This window comes from Cornus florida, unplaced genomic scaffold (genome assembly GCF_030987335.1).
Source record: "Cornus florida cultivar Cherokee Brave unplaced genomic scaffold, ASM3098733v1 CherokeeBrave_3.0.0_Hap2_Chr03, whole genome shotgun sequence".
NCBI lineage: Eukaryota > Viridiplantae > Streptophyta > Magnoliopsida > Cornales > Cornaceae > Cornus > Cornus florida.
In genome coordinates this window covers 77,326,613-77,346,920 of record NW_026775573.1, presented here as the reverse complement: position 1 = coordinate 77,346,920, position 20,308 = coordinate 77,326,613, and the positions used below count along the sequence as shown (strand labels likewise).

At 35.4% G+C, this 20,308-nt stretch overlaps 1 protein-coding gene and 1 pseudogene across 1 annotated transcript; both read left to right on the top strand.

Annotated features, from left to right (window-relative positions):
• The first annotated feature begins 6,582 nt into the window (after positions 1–6,582).
• Positions 6,583–7,434, top strand: LOC132298843 (dirigent protein 19-like; annotated as a pseudogene).
• A 4,482-nt stretch (positions 7,435–11,916) lies between these two features.
• Positions 11,917–12,669, top strand: LOC132301757 (uncharacterized). Its single transcript, XM_059798985.1, has one exon. It carries the CDS (start codon positions 11,917–11,919, stop codon positions 12,667–12,669), a length of 753 nt encoding a protein of 250 aa, XP_059654968.1.
• Positions 12,670–20,308: the final 7,639 nt, after the last annotated feature.

Genomic DNA, 20,308 nt, shown 5'->3' with positions numbered 1-20,308 from the left:
AGGAACAGCTGATGTCAATTATATTCTATAGTTATGGGATGGTTGACACAAGAAGGAGGATGGGGTCCAAGGTGACAGTGATACAGACCCGAAGGAGTAGAGGTGTACGTTATCGAGTTCTTTATCAGAAGCAGAACTTGGGATCGAAGGTTTAGTTTCGGTTAGCGCTACTTTTAGAAGTATAAGTCAACGAAGGATTTAGGAGTGTGTCGTAGGTCACCGCATAAAGGGACCAACATGATTTCAGTTATTCTCATGAAGGAGACAAATTAGGATTAGGAATCTAAAGAGGATTCTGGTGGAGGAGATTTCAACATACCCACGAAAGAGGGTATTGAATCTTGGAAATCAAGGATTGCGCGAGGATGATCTGGGTCGCTAATAGTTTAGTGAACGGTACCTGGTAGAGTTGGTGTGGATCGACCTGCATACAGTAAATTATTATGTTACCTTAAAAGAGGTAGATAAATAGAACTCTTCAGGAGCTTTGGATTGGATGGAGTTCTTCTCAGAACAAAGCAATGATTTGATGTCACGTTCCAGGAAGTATGGGGAATAGGTTGTGATGTTCTAAGTTGCTTTATAAAGCTACATTAGACGGTTTGCATCTTGCATATACGGAGTGTGAAGGTTAAGCCTTTGGAATTCACTGAGGCAAATGGATTTTGGTTTAGAGCTATGGTTTGAGCTTATGTTTCGAGGTTGGATGATTTCCTCCGAAATTGGAAAAGGAGATTGGGAACCAATCAGGTAAAATTGATTTCTAAAAGAGATTTTCTTTGCAAGGAGGAACGATGTTTTACGTGGATTTTATTATGTGTGCATTGTATGTTTCCTTTTTATTAATTGCTCAGGATTGGGAATACGGTTTAGTTGGGGGCACAAGTGAGTGATCAGTTAACTACCGTTTTAGAGGAATAACGTTCATTACGCTAGGATTTTTGGGGCATGTGGTCATAGGATTTGGTAAGTATACCTACCTTTAGCCAATCTAATGAACCTAGACATGCGTGGTTATAGTATGTGTTCAGGATGGGATAATTAACCTTGCGGTATGAGTCAAATAATCTAGATTCATTTGATATACCTTAAAGCCACGTTGACCTATTTCAGTTTTGTGCTTAGCTGGTTCATTTTTCATTTTTTTGACCTATTTCGGTAGACCAGTGGCTTGTTTCGGTTGACCGATGCTCTTTTGAATTGTAATTGAACAGTAAAATCTCAATTCCAGTAGCCATTTTCAGTTTCGAGCCACAAACTGGTTGACCGGTTTGTCATTTCGGTCAACCAAAATGAAGGGTCATTTCCCTTCTTTTCTTGGCTTACTTCGGTCGACCGAAATGGAGATGCCTTGTGAATTTTGTTTGGTTTGTTGCCTAGACAGGTTAACCTTATTTCGTTCGTTCCCACTTGACCTTGTTGATCTCATTCTAGCCATTTAATGGTGTACATGGTCTAGTTTGAACTAGATCTTGTTCCCTTGGGTGTCATTGGTGTCGTAGGGTTTCATTTAACCTTTTTATTCTAGCTTCCACTTCCGGTTATTTCCTTGAGTTCCGTGACGTCATAGAAAGTCACTTTGGTGTCCTAGGGATGGTTTATATCTCTTAAGACTCTGGTTTTATCTTTGCTTCCGCATTTCAGACCCGTTACCGGGTCGACTTTTGGTTCATCACAGGAGATACTGGTTTGAAAAATCCAGGGTCGTTACATCTTGGAACTTGTTGGAGATTGAAATATATGTTGAATACTCTGTGTATAGAGGCAAATGATAATTTTTGAAAATAAAAAAAAAATCTGAAATGATCATGTGAATTAAAACTGGTTTGTATAAAGGATTCAATTAGATTTTCGTTGGATTTCATTCTCTTCTATGCTTCACGCTGCACAAGTGCACATTGGAAACTTAATTGTGGGGCATGTAACCCGATTTACCTTGACCACGACTCAGTTGATTTGAATTGATGACCTTAATGAATGGATATCTTTGGCATTGAACCTAAAAATAATAATAATAAAAAAAATGAATAAGGATAATGACTAGTTTAAGTTCGTAGCCTTGCTAACTCAAGTTATTAAGCCCTAGGAGTGTCTTTACACTTAGCACCCTAAAGCCGTCCGGTTTGGGAGTTGCTAGCCTAACTCTTGTTACATGGGTTGGTTAGAAAGTTTAAGGGACTTAGGTATTGCACGGCCATTCACAAAAACAAAAATAAATAAATATGGTTCGTTGAAGTTTGTAGCCTTGCCAATTCGAGTTATTAAGCCCTAGGAGTGTCTTTACACTTAGCACCCTAAAGCCATCTGGTTTGGGAGTTGCTGGCCTAACACTTGTTACATAGGTTGGTTAGAAAGCTTAAGGGACTTCGGCACTGCACAATCATAATATGTTGAATCTATAAAATTAAAAAAAAAAAAATAAATAAATAAAAAAGAGAGAAAGTTGGGTTCTGAATAAATTCATGCCTTAGGGACTTTATTTAAAAGGGAAAATCAACGATTTGAAGACTTGCGTTCTTGAAATTGGAAAAAGAAGGTAAAAGCCATATATTGGGATTCTGGTTCATTTTCAATGAAGCTTGAGATGATTTCTATTATAGATATGACAATTGAAGTATTTATATAGACTATGATGTTGATGCATGAGAGTTAAAATTTGTTTAGCCATTTTGTTCATCAAGGCTTCATATATGCAAGGTAGTCTGCTTAATGATCCAATCTCCAATATTCTGTCTGTTCCAAGTTACAATTGAGCTCTGTATATATTTTCTTGCACCATGATTGATGCATGTGGATAACATTTCAAATGTTGTCATTTTTGTTAAGAGTTTCATTTTTGGTTTTGCTATGGGACTAGCAAAATGTAAGTTTGGGGGTGTGATAAGCGCCGATTGCATATTTAAGCGCCCTTATTTGCATTAGTTAAGTCTATTAGCTGTCTATACTGAATATATTAGCCTTAATTGCATTTTTTTTGTCTATTCTCAGGTTGGTTCCCCTAAGAGAGGTAAAAATAACACTTTGATGAATTTTTGAAGATCAAAGCACGCCGTTGCCAGGAACCATCATTTTGGCCAAGTCAAGTAATCCATAGACTCATGACGTTCGATGCACAAAGTCTAAGGAAGAAGAGTATCGTCAACAGTCCGTGCAAAATGAGGTTCAAGAGCATATATATTCAAAGCACGCCATGCCCTGCGGGAGCCCGCCAAAGTCTCCAGTAGCATTTCACAGTGCGGGGCCCCTACTGTGTCTCGTAGGCCCCCGCTATCAAGCACCGTAGGTGCCCGCCATGCCCTCGCGGGCACCCGCCAAATATGCCAGTGCACTAGAGGAGGCGCGGGCGCTCGCCCTGCGCCTGCGTGCACCTGCCACATAGCAAACAGCTCTGCATTATTTCTTTCAATGCTGTCCCCTTGACCCTTTTGTGTGGTCCTGATTGAAAATGAGATTATTTTGGCTAGATAAAGGTTGGGAGGCTATGGTTTGGTGGATGACACATTTTAGCAAACTTCTAGAAAGAGAAATATTATAAAGTGAGGGGTTTGTGTGTGCTTGAGCTCAAAGGATGAAAATGGTGGAGATAATGATCATTTCTCCTTCATCCATTACTCATAAGGGTAACTAACTCCCTATCTAGGGAGGTGATAAAGCTTTCTCTAGTAAGCATGTTCTAGTCTTGGTTTATTTTGGGGAAAATGATGTATATATGTGATTGCTCCATAATCTAGAGCTTACACTTGATGTAATGAACTGAATTTGATATAAATGATCATGTTGAATTTACTATCTTCTCTTAGAATGTATGTTCTCATGGTTGTATTGCTTGATTTTTCATAGTAACAATGAAAATGAGATTGTGGAATAGTTTTAATGGCATGTTGTATGAGAACCTTGTTAGTCCATGGCTTAGGATTTCCCTTTAATGGATTAATCTTGATTTTTAACTTCATGTGCTCCTATAATTTAATTGAAGGCTTGATAATCTCTAGCTTAGTGAGCATATCTAAGGCTACACCCTAGTTTAGGTAGTTAAAGCATGTAAAACTTTGATAGGTTATTCTTGCCTATCGATTTCATGAACTTCTTGAAGGTAATGTAGCAATTTTGTGTTGTTGCATTCCATGATTACATATATATATTGTTTCCCGAAGTTAATATCAACTAGCATGTTAATAGGGTAGGTAGTGGATTTACTTCCCTAGACCTCTCTTTCTAGATTTCTTTCTCTTGAATTCCTTGCATCTATAGTTTTATGTGCATTTCAATTCTAGTTACTAAGTGATAAACTAATCAAAACTCTATACACCTTTTTTCAAACTAAAAGTGAATTCAAAGACCTTGGTTGTCATAAACTAGCAGTCCCAGTGGTTCGACTTACCCATCCAATAGCCCTATTTTACAATGATTTGTACTATTGCAAAGGGTTGATTTATTAGTGATCGAATCCCAAACCGATCAATAATATATTTTTTCTGTTTATTACATTTAATTTTGGTAGGCTCAGTGGGATATTTTGGTTTTTTTCAACAAGTTATTATAACGGTAGTAATCCTAGAAAAAAAATTATAATAATTGAAATAACTATTTTATATATATATATATATATATATTGTGTGATATTTTTTAATATAAAACTCTCACCTCACTTCACCAATGTTACGATTTCGAATTATTTAGAGTACCTTCAAAAATAATAATAATAATAATTCTGGTAAGTGACTGGTACATGTGGGACAGAGAGACTACATGTGTCTAGTGATAAATTATAGAGTGTTAGCGCTATAAGATGCTTGACATTATCATCGTTGAATTTTCATTGAAGAGCGATATACATCATGAAATTTTTTTATGATCTATATCATGAATGGTATTACGTTTTTGTTTTCTTACCGTCAAGGTTCATTGTGGCATGCTCTTGTAGGTCCTACGCCCCACCAGTGACGGATCCAGGATTTTTTTTTATTTTTTAAAATTTTTTTTCCTAGTTGGTATTCACACACACATGTCTCTACCGAGGTTCGAACCCCTTACCTCCCTTTGGAAAGTAGGAGCCTCATACTGCTAGGCCACTGAGGGGGCGTTGTTGTAGAATAAAAAAAAAAAAAATGAATATAATTTTTTAAATAAAATAATAAATATATAAAAAAAATTAATTTTTTGTGGCTTGTATGACTCAAATTCTTTGATCTTTTAACTGTGTCTGTGCTTTGTAAATTACCATGAATGTGGGACGAAAATAAACAAGAAAGTCGATTTACTTTACTTTCTTTTAGATCTAAAACGCAAGAATATATATAGTGGGTATTTTAAAAAATTGAGTGGAAATATCAAAGTTTGTTGGAGAGAATCATGAATGTGGCGGACAGTAGAGAGTGAAAAATATATAGATGATTATCTTTTGGATCCAAAAATTTAGTGGGGGTAAGAATGTGAATTATGGTATTTTTATCAATTGAGAGGGGCATTTTTAAATTTTTCACAAATTGAGATGAGGCATTTTAAATTTTGAACAAAAAGTATAGGTAATAATACAGATTGGCCCTACTGATCCTTAACCAGGTTGGTGCATGCACACCGTGTCACTTTTTCTCTTCCATCGGCTTACCATTCTCTGTCACTTTTCTAAAAGAAAACAAACCCTCATGCTTATGGGCACATGCACTCTAATTGAATTACATGCAGATCCCGATTCTCTGCAACAAAATATATATCCTCTCACACATAATCTGAATATATATATATACACACACACTTACACAACCTAATCTCACTATAATTTTAATTTAGGAGTCATAATGCAAATTACCGGTTCACAAAAGAAACATCACACTACTCACTGGCGGAGGGGTGGGCTTTGGTGGGCTCAAACCCACCCAAAAAAAAAAAAAAAAACATATTTTTTTTATATCCAATTTTAGTCAAGTTTAAAAAAAATATATTTATTATTAGTATTAGTCGACCCATTGATAATTTATGAATTCGCCCTTCACAGTACTATTATCAAAATTGTTCATCTATCAAAAGTGTGCATATTTTTTTTCAATAAAATTATTACTTTCCAGATACTTTTTTTTTTTTTTAGTTGATACTCACACATACATGTCTCCTCCATTGAAACTAAATCCCCCAACTTTCCTTAAGAAAATAAAGATATGATATTGTTAGACCACTGTCCATAAATATTAAGTTATTAACTTCATGATATTTATCATTTCTCTAACTTTAATTAGGTGCTATTTGGGTTTGAAAATTTCAACCCACTTGGGTGTGACTGAAACAACCCCCAATCCATTATTTAGGAATCAAATGGCCCAAATTAAACCCATTGCCAGAAGTCTCAAGCTGAGACCCAATAGCCTGATTAGGGATCATTTGGATAAGCAACTGTGGGAAAAAAATTGTGTGCATGTGTTTAAGGTCTTGATATCAATATCATCATCATTTATCTTTCTCAGACTTTTTGCCAAGTACGTACCAACCACTGAAGCATTTTAACCATTTATTTATTGTATAGCCTTCCTATATATATGTTACAAGGGTGTCTCTAGTCCACCCTTGTAACATATAGAGAGAGAAAAAGAAACTGAAAGAGAGAGAAAGACATGGAGAAGCTAGTCTTGATTCTATTGTTTTGCACAATCGCCATAGCCACACCGGTGGTTCACGGTGTTGCGGAGGGGCCGAAAGCGGTAGAAAAATGGTTCGAGACGCTCAGCCATGCAAAGGAAAAGGTGACCAAGCTTCGTTTCTACTTCCATGACTTGTCAAACGGGAAGAGCCCAACCACTGAGATGGTGGCCCAAGCCAACAGAACATTTACATCACCCACCTTCTTCGGTCTGGTTAATATGATGGATGACCCGTTCAGCATCTCATGCAGAAGTGGGCCTCGTCATGGCCGTGAACTTTGTCTTCACACATGGAAAATACAACGGTAGCACTCTCGCTGTGATAGGCCACAACCCAACATCGCATCACTACCGTGAGGTGTCCATCGTTGGTGGCTCCGGCATTTTCCGATTGGCCCGCGGAGTTGTTACATTGAAAACTTATTACTTCAATGTTACCGCGGGTAACGCTACTGTCGAGGTCAATGTTGTAGCCATCCATTATTAAGTTATGATCGATATTATATCACTGGTTTAGAGTTTGTACTATGCTCTAATGTCGATTGTTTTATTTATTTATTTTTATTTTTTATATTTTTGATGTTACTCCCATTTTTTGCAAAGCCAAATATGGAGTACTTGTGGGAATTTGTGATATGTTGTTTAATATGTTGGGTTTTTTTTCTAAAGAAGTGTGGGTTTTCCCGACAATGTATCAGCCCCAAATAGATTTGGAGGGGCCTTATTTAGTTTCAATGAGATTTGGTTTTTATTTGTGTCTCCCTTCAAGTTTACAACATCAGTCCTCTTTTAAGTTTTAAGATTCTTACTTTCCAGTTTCCTTTCTCAAAAAAAATAAATAAATAAACAATTCTTGATCGATGAGTATCATTTTTCTTTAATTACGCGGATGTAATTAAAATTAAGTATATGATAAGATAAACCAATGATGGGTTTCACGTTGATTTGTAATTTACGGTCCCTACAAAAGGGCTGATCCAATTTTTATTTAAATTTAGTTTTTTTAAAGAAATTGATCCTTCTTTTGCCTTAGCAGGTGTAGAAGATCATTCCTTAATAGGGAAATGGAATGAAAGAGAAAAGAAAACCCAAGGGTTTGCCTGGAAAAGATTTGGTATGGAGTCTCATGAAATTTTAGCTTTCAGGTTCGAATTCTTTTTAGTGGTAGTAATTTTTTGGGACCACGACCATAGACATAGTCCGAGCCTTACCGGATCTGTATGGAGGGTTGCTTTGCATGAGTCCTGTGGATTAATCCTGGCAAAGAAAAAGGCTTAGTGAAAAATAATAAGTGACAGTTGATGTGGTCCAATAATAAATAAGGAAAATAACTTTTTTTTGGAATAAATTCAATCACTCTAAATTTTAGTTATTTATTACTTTGCTAATTTTGAAATTATAAACGTATCTGCATTTATTATTTAGATCACAACAACAACACTAAGCCGATATGGATTTCTGCCCACTCACTGTTGAGTGGATAATTAAGTATTATTCTTTCTCCTAGGGCGAAATTGAAAAATAATTAACTCTTTCGTTCTTTTTCTTTTTCTTTTTTGTGGAAAGGTTAATTCATTGTTTCTTACTCAACCAAACAATACTGGATGCATTTTTCATCATGTATATCATCACTTCCTTCTCTGTGTTATTGTTCAGTTGTCACTTTTTTAGTGAAGTTCTTTTCAAAATGGCTAGATTAGGAGTAGTGAAGTGGATGGTGCCAACTTTTTCATGCTCAGAGAAAAAAACTGGCTACCAAGCATGATGTGCATGCGACAATCATAAATTTGTTAAACTCAGCTGCAGCCTTCAGAGAGGGCATAGTAATACAACATAACCACCAAAAACATAAAACAGCAGTATCAACATATAATTTAATCCGTCAAACGAAGACAAATGTCTGCCACCCGAAACGGCGTAGACAATAGCATTGTGCTTCACGAGGAGCGATCTCGTGTCATGTTGCTGTTGAACGATGCTCCCTAGCTACACTTCAGATTCAACTTTGTTAGTTCTGTATACTACTGTTCATATTTATAAAAATTTCCACTTTACTTAAGAAACTAATTAATAATTTGAGTGTAATGCTAATTTTGACCAATGATTTTTTTTACCCTTCATTTTATTTTCCTCCCTTATAACAATGTTAGTTTTCTTATTACCATTTTCGATTGCTCAGTCATATTTTTTTTCTACCTTACGCTTCCATATATATTGCAGCCTGATTGGCTTACTTAATTACAATGCTGATTCCATATATATTGCAGCCTATTGGCTTACTTAATTACAATGCTGATTCCATATATATTGCAGCCTATTGGCTTACTTAATTACAATGCTGATTCCACCGTCAGGCAATTCCTTTCCTCAAAAAATACTTGGAGAGAAAGAAGGGAGGGTTCGAGCGTCTAGCCTAGTGGTATAACTTAAAAAATACTTGGAGAGCAAGGAGGGAAAGGGTTCGAGCATCTAGTCCAATAGGCAATTCGGTGAAGAGAAAACGTGTCCTATTTATTTTATGTGAAATTGGTTGAAACAAAAAACAGAAGGAAATCACATTTCCTTCTCTTATAGGAAAATAAAAAGGGATAGCATGTAGCTCAATGGTATAGTATTTCCATCTTCAAAAGGAGGGTAGAGATTCGAGCTAAAACAAAAAATGTGTAAGTGTGTGTTTATTAATTCTATATATAGAGAGATATATTCCCAATCAATTTTACATGAAACCCCATGTTGGCGTGGGTTCTTATTTACTCAACCAAACAACACGAACTAATTTTTCACATTCTATATTACCTTCCTTTCATTTTTAATGATTCACACCAATATATCATGATATCTCCTTTATAAATAAGTTCTCTCTAAATGGCTAAAAATGAGTAGTGAACTGGGTATCTACAGTATTAGTGGTATTGTACACTTTTCAATGTAACATATTTGCATTCAAACATATTGAATTTGCATTTTAACATATTAATTACGTCTGTTTTTTTTAATAGTGAACACATTACATCTATTTTTTAATACATTAAATTTTGACCAAAATAAGTATGTAAATGTTTTGAAAATCATAAAGCACTGCACTAAAGATTATAACAGAGAATCCGGACGCGTGAAGTGAAAATTTCTTTTTAAATAAGATGGTGAGGAGAAAAATTGGCTACGTAGCACGATATGTACCCAATGCAAGACAAAGTTTTGCCTCGTCGGGTAATTTTGAAGTTGCATAGATTGCTTATAATGATTGACGTATGCGAGTATACAGTAATACAAGTGCAAATGGTTGGTGTTCCAGTTCCACTGAGAAAAACAATGAGAACCATATATATATATATATATATATATATATATATACATATATGCTCCAAAAGCAGTATCAATATGTATGATGAAATGTCGAACAATGACACATTTAGAATGATAACACTCCCTTGGCTACAGAGGCATGCATAGAGTTATGCGACTTTTTTCTGCACATCTTCTCAGTGACAGAGCCAAAAAAATTCTGTTGAGTGAGGGCCACGTAAAAGAATATGTGAGTGTGTATATATATATATATTACATAAAGATAAAGTAACAATTTTAAGTGATAATATATATTTTCCGTTTATTACATTTAATTTTGGTAGGGTCGGTGGGATATTTTGGTTTTTTTCAACAAGTTTATTAAAACAGTAATAATCCTAGAAAAAAATATATATATTGAAATAACTATTTTTTTTATATTGTATGATAATTTTTAATATAAAAATGTTACGATTTTGAGTTATTTAGAGTACCTTCAAAAATAATAATAATAATAATAGTTCTGATCATTGACTAGTACACGTGTGACAGGGAGGTTACATGTGTCTGGTAATAAAATATAGTGTTATAAGATGCTGGACATTACCATCGTTGAATCTTCATTGAAAATATATATAGTATAACTTTAAGAGAAGCAATATACATCTCATGATCTATATCATGAATGGTATTACGTTTTTGTTTTCTTACCGTTAAAGTTCATTGTGTCCTGCTCTTGTAGGTCCTACGCTCCACCAGTGACGGATCCAGGAATTTTTTTGAGGGGTCGTGATTTACTTTACTTTCTTTTAGATCTAAAACACAAGAATATATATAGTAGGTATTTTTAAAAATTGAGTGGGAATATCAAAGTTTATGAGAGAGAATCGTTAATGCGGCGGGCGGTAGAGAGTGAAAAATATATAAATTATTATCTATTGGATCCAAAAAATTAGTGGGGGGAAAGAATGTGAAGTATGGTATTTAATTTTATCAACTGAGAGGGGGTATTTTTAAATTTTTTACAAATTGAGAAGAAGTATTTTCAAATTTTGAACAAAAAGTATAGGTAAATAAGCCCTACTGGTCCTCAACCAGGTTCGTGCATGCGCACCACGTCCATCGGCTTACCATTCTCTCTGTCACTTTTCTGAAAGAAAAAAAAAACGCACTTCCTCATGCTTATAGGCACATGCACCCTAATTGAATTACATGCAAATCCCGATTCTCTGCAATAAAATATATATCCTCACACACACAATTTGAATATATATATATACACTTACACAACCTAGCCTCATTTTAATTTTAATTGGGAGTCATAATGCAAATTACATATTCACAAGAAACATCACACTACTCACTGACCAATTTTGTTATACCCAATTTTGGCCTTAAGCGTGAGTAGTGTGATGTTTCTTTTGAATATGTAATTTGCATTATGACTCCCAATTAAAATTAGTATACCCACTAAAAAAAATTATTATACCCAATTTTGGCCAAGCCCAAAAAATATATATTTATTATTAGTATTAGTCTATTCCATTGACAATTTCTGAATTCGCTCTTAACAGTACTATCAAAATTGTTGATCAATCAAAGGTGTGTGTATATTGTTAGAAATTAAACTTGATTATATTTTTAAAATGTCTTTGAAGGTCATGAGTGCTTTTTTATTTGGTATTTAATTTTATATTTATGTAAGTTTTTATTGGAGTTAGTGGAGAGCATGAGAGTTACAATTAATAATGGTCATGTTAGTTGGGTTAGTGGGAGTTTTGCCTACTAAATGTTATGTTAGTAGGGTGTTAATTTTCATTTACATTTATGTTTTGAAGCCTATATAAACCCATGTATTTTACCCATTTTCAATCAAGTGAAATAAAAAGTGTTTTTCTTCCATTTTTATTCTTTTCAAAATAGTATAGTGTTGTGTGTGTAACTAAACCACTATTTCCAACAAAGTGGTATCAAAGCTATTTTGTGAGAGAGAGAAGAAATGGCAAACAATGCAGTTCTATTTCAAATGCCTCGATTTACCAAAGATAACTATGAAAATTGGTGTATCCATATGAAGGCAATTTTGGGAGCACAAGATGTGTGGGAAGTTGTTTTGAAAGGTTATAATGAGCAAGAAGATGAGGCAATTTTGTCTCAAGCCGAAAAAGATGTTTTGCAAACCATGAGAAAGAAGGACCAAAAGGTGGTGATGACCATCCATCAATATTTGGATGATGGAATGCTACAAAGCGTTTCTAGTGCAAAAAATGTAAAGCAACTATGGAAGATTCTTCAAAATTCCTTCCAAGGAGTTGATAAAGTGAAAAAGGTTCGCCTCCAAACGTTACGGGGTGAATTTGAAGCACTGTATATGAAGGAATCTGAATCAATTTCAGATTATTTTTCGAGGGTCCTGGCTATTGTAAATCAACTAAGGAGATATGGCGAAACCACCATGACTGATGCAATGATCATTGAAAAGATCCTTCAGTCGTTAGATTCCAAATTCAACTACATTGTTGAAGCCATTGAAGAGTCAAAGGATTTGGATTCCATGACTGTTGATCAACTAATGGTTTCATTGCAAGCTTATAAAGAAAAGGTGGTGAAGAAACAAGAAGCTTTGGAGCAAGTGCTACAAACAAAGTTTTCGTTGAACGAAAGAGACGAAAAATATGGAGGAAATCAAAGGGGTCAAGGACGTGGAAATGCACGTGGCCGAGGAAGAGGAAGAGACCATGGAAGAGGATAAAGAAGCGGTCAACACACAACCAACAATGAAGAAAAAATCCATAACTCATAACAAATAAGAGGTCGTGGTAGAGGAAATTACTCAAGGTCATATAGAAGGAGGTATGATAAGTCTCAAATTCAATGTTACAATTGTCAAAAGTATGGTCATTATGCTTCGGAATGTAGAAATGTTGCTAACGATGTTGAAGAAAAGGCTAATTATGTTGATGAAGAAGTGGAGCCTACTTTGTTGTTGCCATACAAAGGTGAAAAGAGTGAAGAAGATGTGTAGTATCTTGACACCGGTGCTAGCAACCATATGTGTGGTAGCAAAGAGAAGTTCGTTGATATTGATGAATCAATAAATAGCAAGGTGACATTTGAAGACTTATCACAAATTCCGGTAAGAGGGAAAAGTAAAATATTGATTCGTTTGAGGAATGGGCATCATCAATTTATCTCTAATGTTTATTATGTGCCTAATATAAAGAACAATATTTTGAGTTTGGCATAACTCTTAGAAAAAGGCTACAATATTTCCATGAAGGATTGTAGTCTTTCGATAAGAGACCCATTAGGTAATTTGATTGCCAAGGTTCCAATGACAAAGAATCGGATGTTTTTGCTAAATATTCAAGCCGACGAGGCTAAATGTTTAAAGGCTTGTTTTAATGATTTAACTTGGCTTTGGCACTTGAGGCTTAGGCACTTGAATTTTGGAGGATTAAAGTTGTTAGCCAAAAAGAAGATGGTGAAGGATTGCCTTTCATTAGCAATCCAAATCAATTATGTGAAGGATGTCTTGTTGAAAAGCAATCAAGGAAAAGTTTTCCTAAAGAAGCTACCATAAGAGCTACGGCACCACTACAACTTATCTATTCGGATGTTTGCGGTCCAATTTCTCCATCATCATTTGGTAAGAATAATTATTTTATATTATTCATTGATGATTTTAACTGAAAAACATTGGTGTATTTTCTTAAATAAAAATCGGAGGTGTATGGAATTTTTAAGAAATTTAAAGCATTTGTTGAAAAACAAAGTGGCTATGATGTAAAGGCTCTTCGATCCGATAGAGGTGGTAAATTCACATCAAATAATTTCAAAAAAATTTGTGAAGAAAATGGAATTCACCATCCTTTAACGGTTCCGATATCGCCCCAACAAAATGGAGTTGCAAAAAGGAAGAACAGAACCATTAATATGGTTCAAAGCATGTTGAAAAGTAAGGAAATGCCTAAAGAATTTTAGGCTAAAGCGGTTGATTGTGCGGTGTACTTATCCAACCGGTGTCCTACTAAAAGTGTGCAAAACAAAACACCACAAGAAATATGGAGCGGAAGAAAGCCAAGTGTCTCTCATTTGTGGGTTTTTGGAAGCATTACCCATGTGCACGTGCCGGATGAAAGGAGGACCAAGTTAGACAACAAAAGTGAAAAAATGGTTTTCATTGGCTATGATGCAAATTTCAAAGGTTACAAGTTGTACAATCCAAGTAATGGGAAGTTTGTCATTAGTAGAGATGTTGAATTTGAAGAGGGAGCCACATAGGATTGGAACACTCCAAATGAAGATTATAATATATTTCCAATTTCTGATGAGGAGCAAGAAAATGAAGGCATGGAGTAGCCCATTTCTCCACTAACATCACCTCCACTACCATCAATTCAAGATCAATCAACTCCATCATCATCAAGTTCAAGTGACATACCACCACTTCACATGAGGAGTCTTCGTGACATATATGACAAAACAGATGAGGTAACGGAAAGGTTAGGTGATCTAACACTTTTTTATCTCTTTGCGGATTGTGAACCCGTAGGATTTGAAGAGGTGGCACAAGACAAAAAATGGAGAAATGTTATGGATGAAGAAATTAAATCCATAGAGAAGAATGACACATGGGAGCTTGCTACACTTCCAAAAGAGTAAAAGACAATTGGTGTCAAATGGGTGTATAAAGCAAAAGAAGAATGCAAATGGTAAAGTTAAAAAATATAAAGTAAGATTGGTTGCCAAGGGGTACAACCAAAAGCCCGGAATTGATTATGATGAGGTATTTGCACCCGCAGCTCGATTGGAAACAATTAGATTGTTAATTTCTTTGGTAGCCCAAAACAATTGGAGAATCCACCAAATGGATGTGAAATCGGCTTTCTTGAATGGGTTTCTTGAAGAAGAGGTGTATGTTCAACAACCTATGGGCTATGTTGTAAAGGGGCAAGAAAACAAAGTCTTGAAATTGAAGAAGGCTTTATATGACTTGAAGCAAGCACCAAGGGCGTGGAATAAACGAATTGACAAATATTTTCAAGACAATAATTTTTCAAAGTGCCCATATGAATATGCTCTTTACTCCAAAGTAAGTGAGAATGGAGATATATTTTTTGTTTGCTTGTATATGGATGATTTAATCTTCACAGTTAGCAATCCAAAAATGTTTAAAAATTTCAAGAAGGTTATGGCTCGAGAGTTTGAGATGACAGACATTGGCATCATGGCTTATTATCTTGGCATCGAGGTCAAGCAAATGAAGGATGGAATTTTCATTCACTAAGAAGGCTATGCTAAGGAAATTCTCAAGAAATTCAAGATGGAAGATTGTAAATTGGTGAACATGCCCATGGAAGTTGGAATTAAATTTTCAAGAGATGAAGATAGAGAGACGGTGGATCCAACATTTTTCAAAAGTCTTGTTGGAAGCTTGAGATACTTAACATGCACAAGGCCGGACATATTATTTGCAGTTGGGCTTGTTAGTAGGTTTATGGAAAGACCCACCATAACTCATTTCAAGGCGACTAAAAGGATTCTTCGTTACATCAAAGGTACCCCTAATTTTGGGTTATTCTATTCTAATGATTTCAAACTTGTTGTGACGACCCTGGTTTTTAGGCCAGCGTGTCCTGTGATGAACCGAAGGTGGACCCGATAACGGATCCGAATGCAGAAGCGAAAATAGAAAACAAGACTCTAAGAAGTCAAATTGACCTTCCATCAGGTCGTGGAAGTCAATAAGAACTAATGCGGGAACGAATGATCAGAAAAAAGACTGAACAGGCCCCCAAGGGCAAAATGGTCATTTATGAAAACTATAGATTCGGGTGCCACCGAGTACACCGCTGGAAGGACAACGAAAAACTAATCAAGATGGACTCAAGAATCGCATGATTCGGAGTCCGGACGAAGGAGAAACGGCATGATGAAGAAAAATAAGCACTTAAGGCAAAAAGGGTAAACTGGTAATTATCTAGGAAGAACTAGGTGCAACCGAGCACACCGTTGGAAAGACAGTGAAAAATTAGTCAAGTTTAAAAAAAAAATTCACTTGAATTGGAGTCCGGACGAAGGAGAAAAGCCTAAAAGAAGAATTGACGTCGTGGCGGCCCGACGAGGGGCCATAACAGCCCCATGCGCGCGCCCATGCACGCCGCGCGTGCGCTGAGTGCACCATGGCTGGCAGCAGCAGCCCAAAAGCTGCTATGGGGTTATTTTCCAGAAAAATCCAGATTAGAGGCTGAATTTGGAGGCCTAGATGATTTTTTTTGAAAAAACACAAAGAAGAAACCCCCCTCAAAATCGAGTTTTCTACATGAATCACGAGGAAAATCGAAAAAAACTCAATGTAAAATGCCCAAAATGCCCTCCCAAGAAAACTGGTCCAGAGGGTCCAAAAAGCTGCTAAATTTAAAAACTAAGAGCTAAACTTCGGATGCGATTTCCGATGCCAAGATGACATTTTCTGGAAAAACACAGAAAATAACCCCCCCCCTAAAATCATGTTTTCTATTCAACCATGTTGAAAGAAGAAAATAAAACCACCGTGAAAGGTCCATAATGCCACTAGATCAGAATATGCAAAAAAAAATGCGAAATGAATTCACAAGAGGCTCAAAACACAAACAATAAGGTTTTGCCCGAAAACGACCATGCACGCAAACGTAACTTACCTATTTGGACGTGCTAAAATGGTCCACGACTTAAATATACAACCGATACAAAATCCGACCCCCCAACGGGCAAAAAGGCCAAAATGAAACTTGGAATGAAAACTCGGAATCCAAAAATACAAAATGGGGTCAAATGACCGTTTGACCCTTGGCCACACTTCATACAAGATTAATAAGACCCTATGAAAGAATGAGAATGGAATTCCCACACCCGATGCAACTATGGTGAAGCAATGACTTGCGATTTTTCAAGATTTTCACAATATTTCATGAAATTAAAAAGTACATAGAACACAATATGATGGTCATTGGCCGCCGGCCTTATCTCATAAATATCAAATACATTGAAAGGAGTGTACTTAAGTACACATTATATACAGGGAATCAAATATACATATTTTGACATATAAGTCTACAAAATGACATTTCATGCTAACATTTGCGTGAAATGGAAACTTGAAAGCTACACCACATCCAAGGAATGCTGGGCTTCACGAACTAAGTCTTCGTACCTGAAATATGCCCCAGTATCATAGGGGTGAGTAACATAAAGCTACTCGTAGGAGATGAGCCTGCATCGACCTAGCATTTTACAAATTTATCACCTAAAGGTGAAACATGTTAAAGGGGCTCATGCCACCTAATGTCTATGTCCAGGTGAGACTCGGGGGGCATCCTAAGCTACCTTAGAGTCTAAGTAACAAGAATCATGATATACATATGTGTATGAAACGAATCATGGTTGGGATAATCCAAAGAACACGACAAGAAGAATGATTGAGCATAGATTAACATAAATTGCATTTTCAATATAATTGAACTAGGTCTAGAGTAATCCATACAACATGACAAAAGCATATTTGAATACAAGTTAACAAGAATCACATTATCCATGCAATTCAATAACAATAGAGCATGTTATACAATGAAACAAGGTTTAAGTTCTCAAAGCCATCAACTTAGAATCTAAAGCACAAAATAACAGTAGTGGTTCACGCCACCTAACGTCTATGTTATAAATGAATCAATAGGATCAATCCTAAGCTTTATTAGAACGTCAAAACACGATTTTCAATATCGATGCAATTTAACCAATATTGGAACTTCCAATACAAAGCATAAAGCACAATTTCGCAAAGTTAACATCCTGTAACTTAAAATGGAATGACAAATAAGAAACAACATGTTACAACATCATCTAGTTATCAACTTGAAAATGAAATACGAAATCAAATAAAGTGGATACTCGGACGTCATGCCGGATCAGACCGACAACATAGTTACTTTAGGGTTACTAACCCATGGGTAACCTCCCTACGTGCGCACTAGACCATATAGAGGGACTATCTCCCGTACTAGAACCACGTCCTAGTCATAGTCAAACAACGACATCCCTAAGTTTCCAAAATCAACAAGTTGTGCAACAACGCATATATCAACAAGAATATGCAAGATAATCAACTATCTACCAAGCACAACCAAATTTGGAAACCTATACAATACATGCTCTAAGTCCATAACTAATATGATGTGATGAATGTCGAATCTTCAGTGTGCGATTCGTTACACGCTATGTATGAATGATGTTAAATACGAAGTGTGCAAATCATTACACAAGGCAACAATATATTCAATAAGAAAAACATATTTTCACGAGTATAAACGTAGCAACTATGTTATCCAATGTTCAAAACATAACCAAATGAATATACAACAAGTCTAAGTCCCTGATTTGAATATAGAAACCACTTCTAAAACACAACTAGATCATAGAGCCAATTGATAGAATTTAAATAGATAAACACAATTAACTTTTCTAGATTTTTTACTGAATTTCAATTAACCTCAATTTCATACATGTTAAAGGGCATGGCAAGGTCATCACCTATATCCATTCTAAAACTCAATTAGGTTATTGGAACAATAAAGTAGAACTCTAATTAAATGATGCTAATTTAATTACCAAGATTCTAAAGCAACTTCAAATGGTCCACAATTAATATATACTAGTAAACAAATCATGGACAATACAAATATCAAGTTAAAATCTTAATTAAGCTAATGGGACCACAAAATAGATTTTAATTAATTCTTTTAATTAAATCTCTAGATTTTCAAACTTAACCAAATGCTCTCAATTTAACATATCTTAGAGAACATGACAATGACTAATGTAATATCACATTACAAGCTTATTTCATGCAATTTACGACCATGCGAATTAAACTTTCACTAAAGTTAAATATAAATTAAAAGTTGCAATTCTCATGTAATTAATCCCAATTTAATATATGTAAATAACTAAACCTAAGTTTAATTTTCTAGCATGCCACAAAATAATTCCATGTTGTATATCACCATGAGGATTAAATCTTAAACATGGAATTTAATTAAATAAAATGTTTCAAAACCTAACCGAATATTCTAAATGAAATATATGTGAAACTATATGGTATGTAAATCAGGAATATCAAGTCAAAATTTAAATAGAGTGAATAGTGCACTCGGGGCAAATTAATTTATCAAATTAATTAATAATTATTAATTTTCAAAACACCTCAATTACTTTCAAATTCAACTATATTGAAGAGCATGCTAAGGCCTAATTTAATATGCTAACACATATTGATTTCAAGTTAGTTAAAGCCATGTGCATTAATCTTTTACCTAAGATAAATATTAAATAAAATCTTTAGTACTTATTCAAATGTTCCAATTTTAAAACACGACAACGAGCATATCAAGGGGCAATATAAAATCATGCTACATGTTTAAACCAAGTCATGAGCAACCGGGAAAATTAGATCCCGTACAAGAAAAATAAATAATAAAATCTCTAGATTTTATATTTAATCATACAAACAAGTAGTATAAGCATCACAAGCATGCTATATTACAAGAATTTAAACCTAGAACATCCCCTACCTCAATTTGAGATGAAAATCTCAAAAGCCATCAAAATGGAACGGCTCCGAATCCGACGAAATTACAAGGTTTTATTGGGGACAACGCCGTGAACATAACCCCCATCAAAGCCCCAATCAAAATCATAACTTGATCTCAAAACCAAACTCAAGAAATGGTCAAAACTGAATTCTAATATGGGGGAAAGGTAGAGCACGGCGAGGGAAACAACAAACGTTAAGGCCGAAGACTTTCCATCAAGGAAAAGTGAACCAAAAGAGGAGAGAGAAGATGGCAGCACCCCTTGGGCTGCCATGGGAGCTCCAGGTCGTGCATGAAGAGGGGAGAAGATGAAAAATGAAATATCTCACCCACCTTTTATAGAAATCTCAAAAAGTGCCCCGAACGGGCCCCGTCGGGTCCGAAAAAGTAAAATTCGAGCAGACGCTCTCAAATGGCAAAACTTTGTGAACGAAAAAGATTTAAAATGATAAAATATGAACAACGGAGGAAACAGCGTCAAAAATTGCGTCTCGAGCAAAAAGTTACGCCAAAAATAAGTTTGGCGCAAACTGGGGTCAGAAACCCTAAATCTGGAAAATATCGACCAAGAGGAAATTCCAAGAGTACACAACTCAACGAAATGTGAAAATGAATCCTATATGAGGATTCAGGCTCAAAACAAGACATTTTGCAATAAATTTCATTAATTGCACAATGGCCCCTCCAAAAAGTGAAAACTGCACTTATGGCCCAGAATGAAAATATCTTCCTAAAATATTTTCTTAAAAACCCCTGAAATAA

Bases quoted from the DNA above. Each gene is read 5' to 3' on its own strand.
- LOC132301757 (XM_059798985.1), top strand. From the start codon at position 11,917: ATGGCAAACAATGCAGTTCTATTTCAAATGCCTCGATTTACCAAAGAT.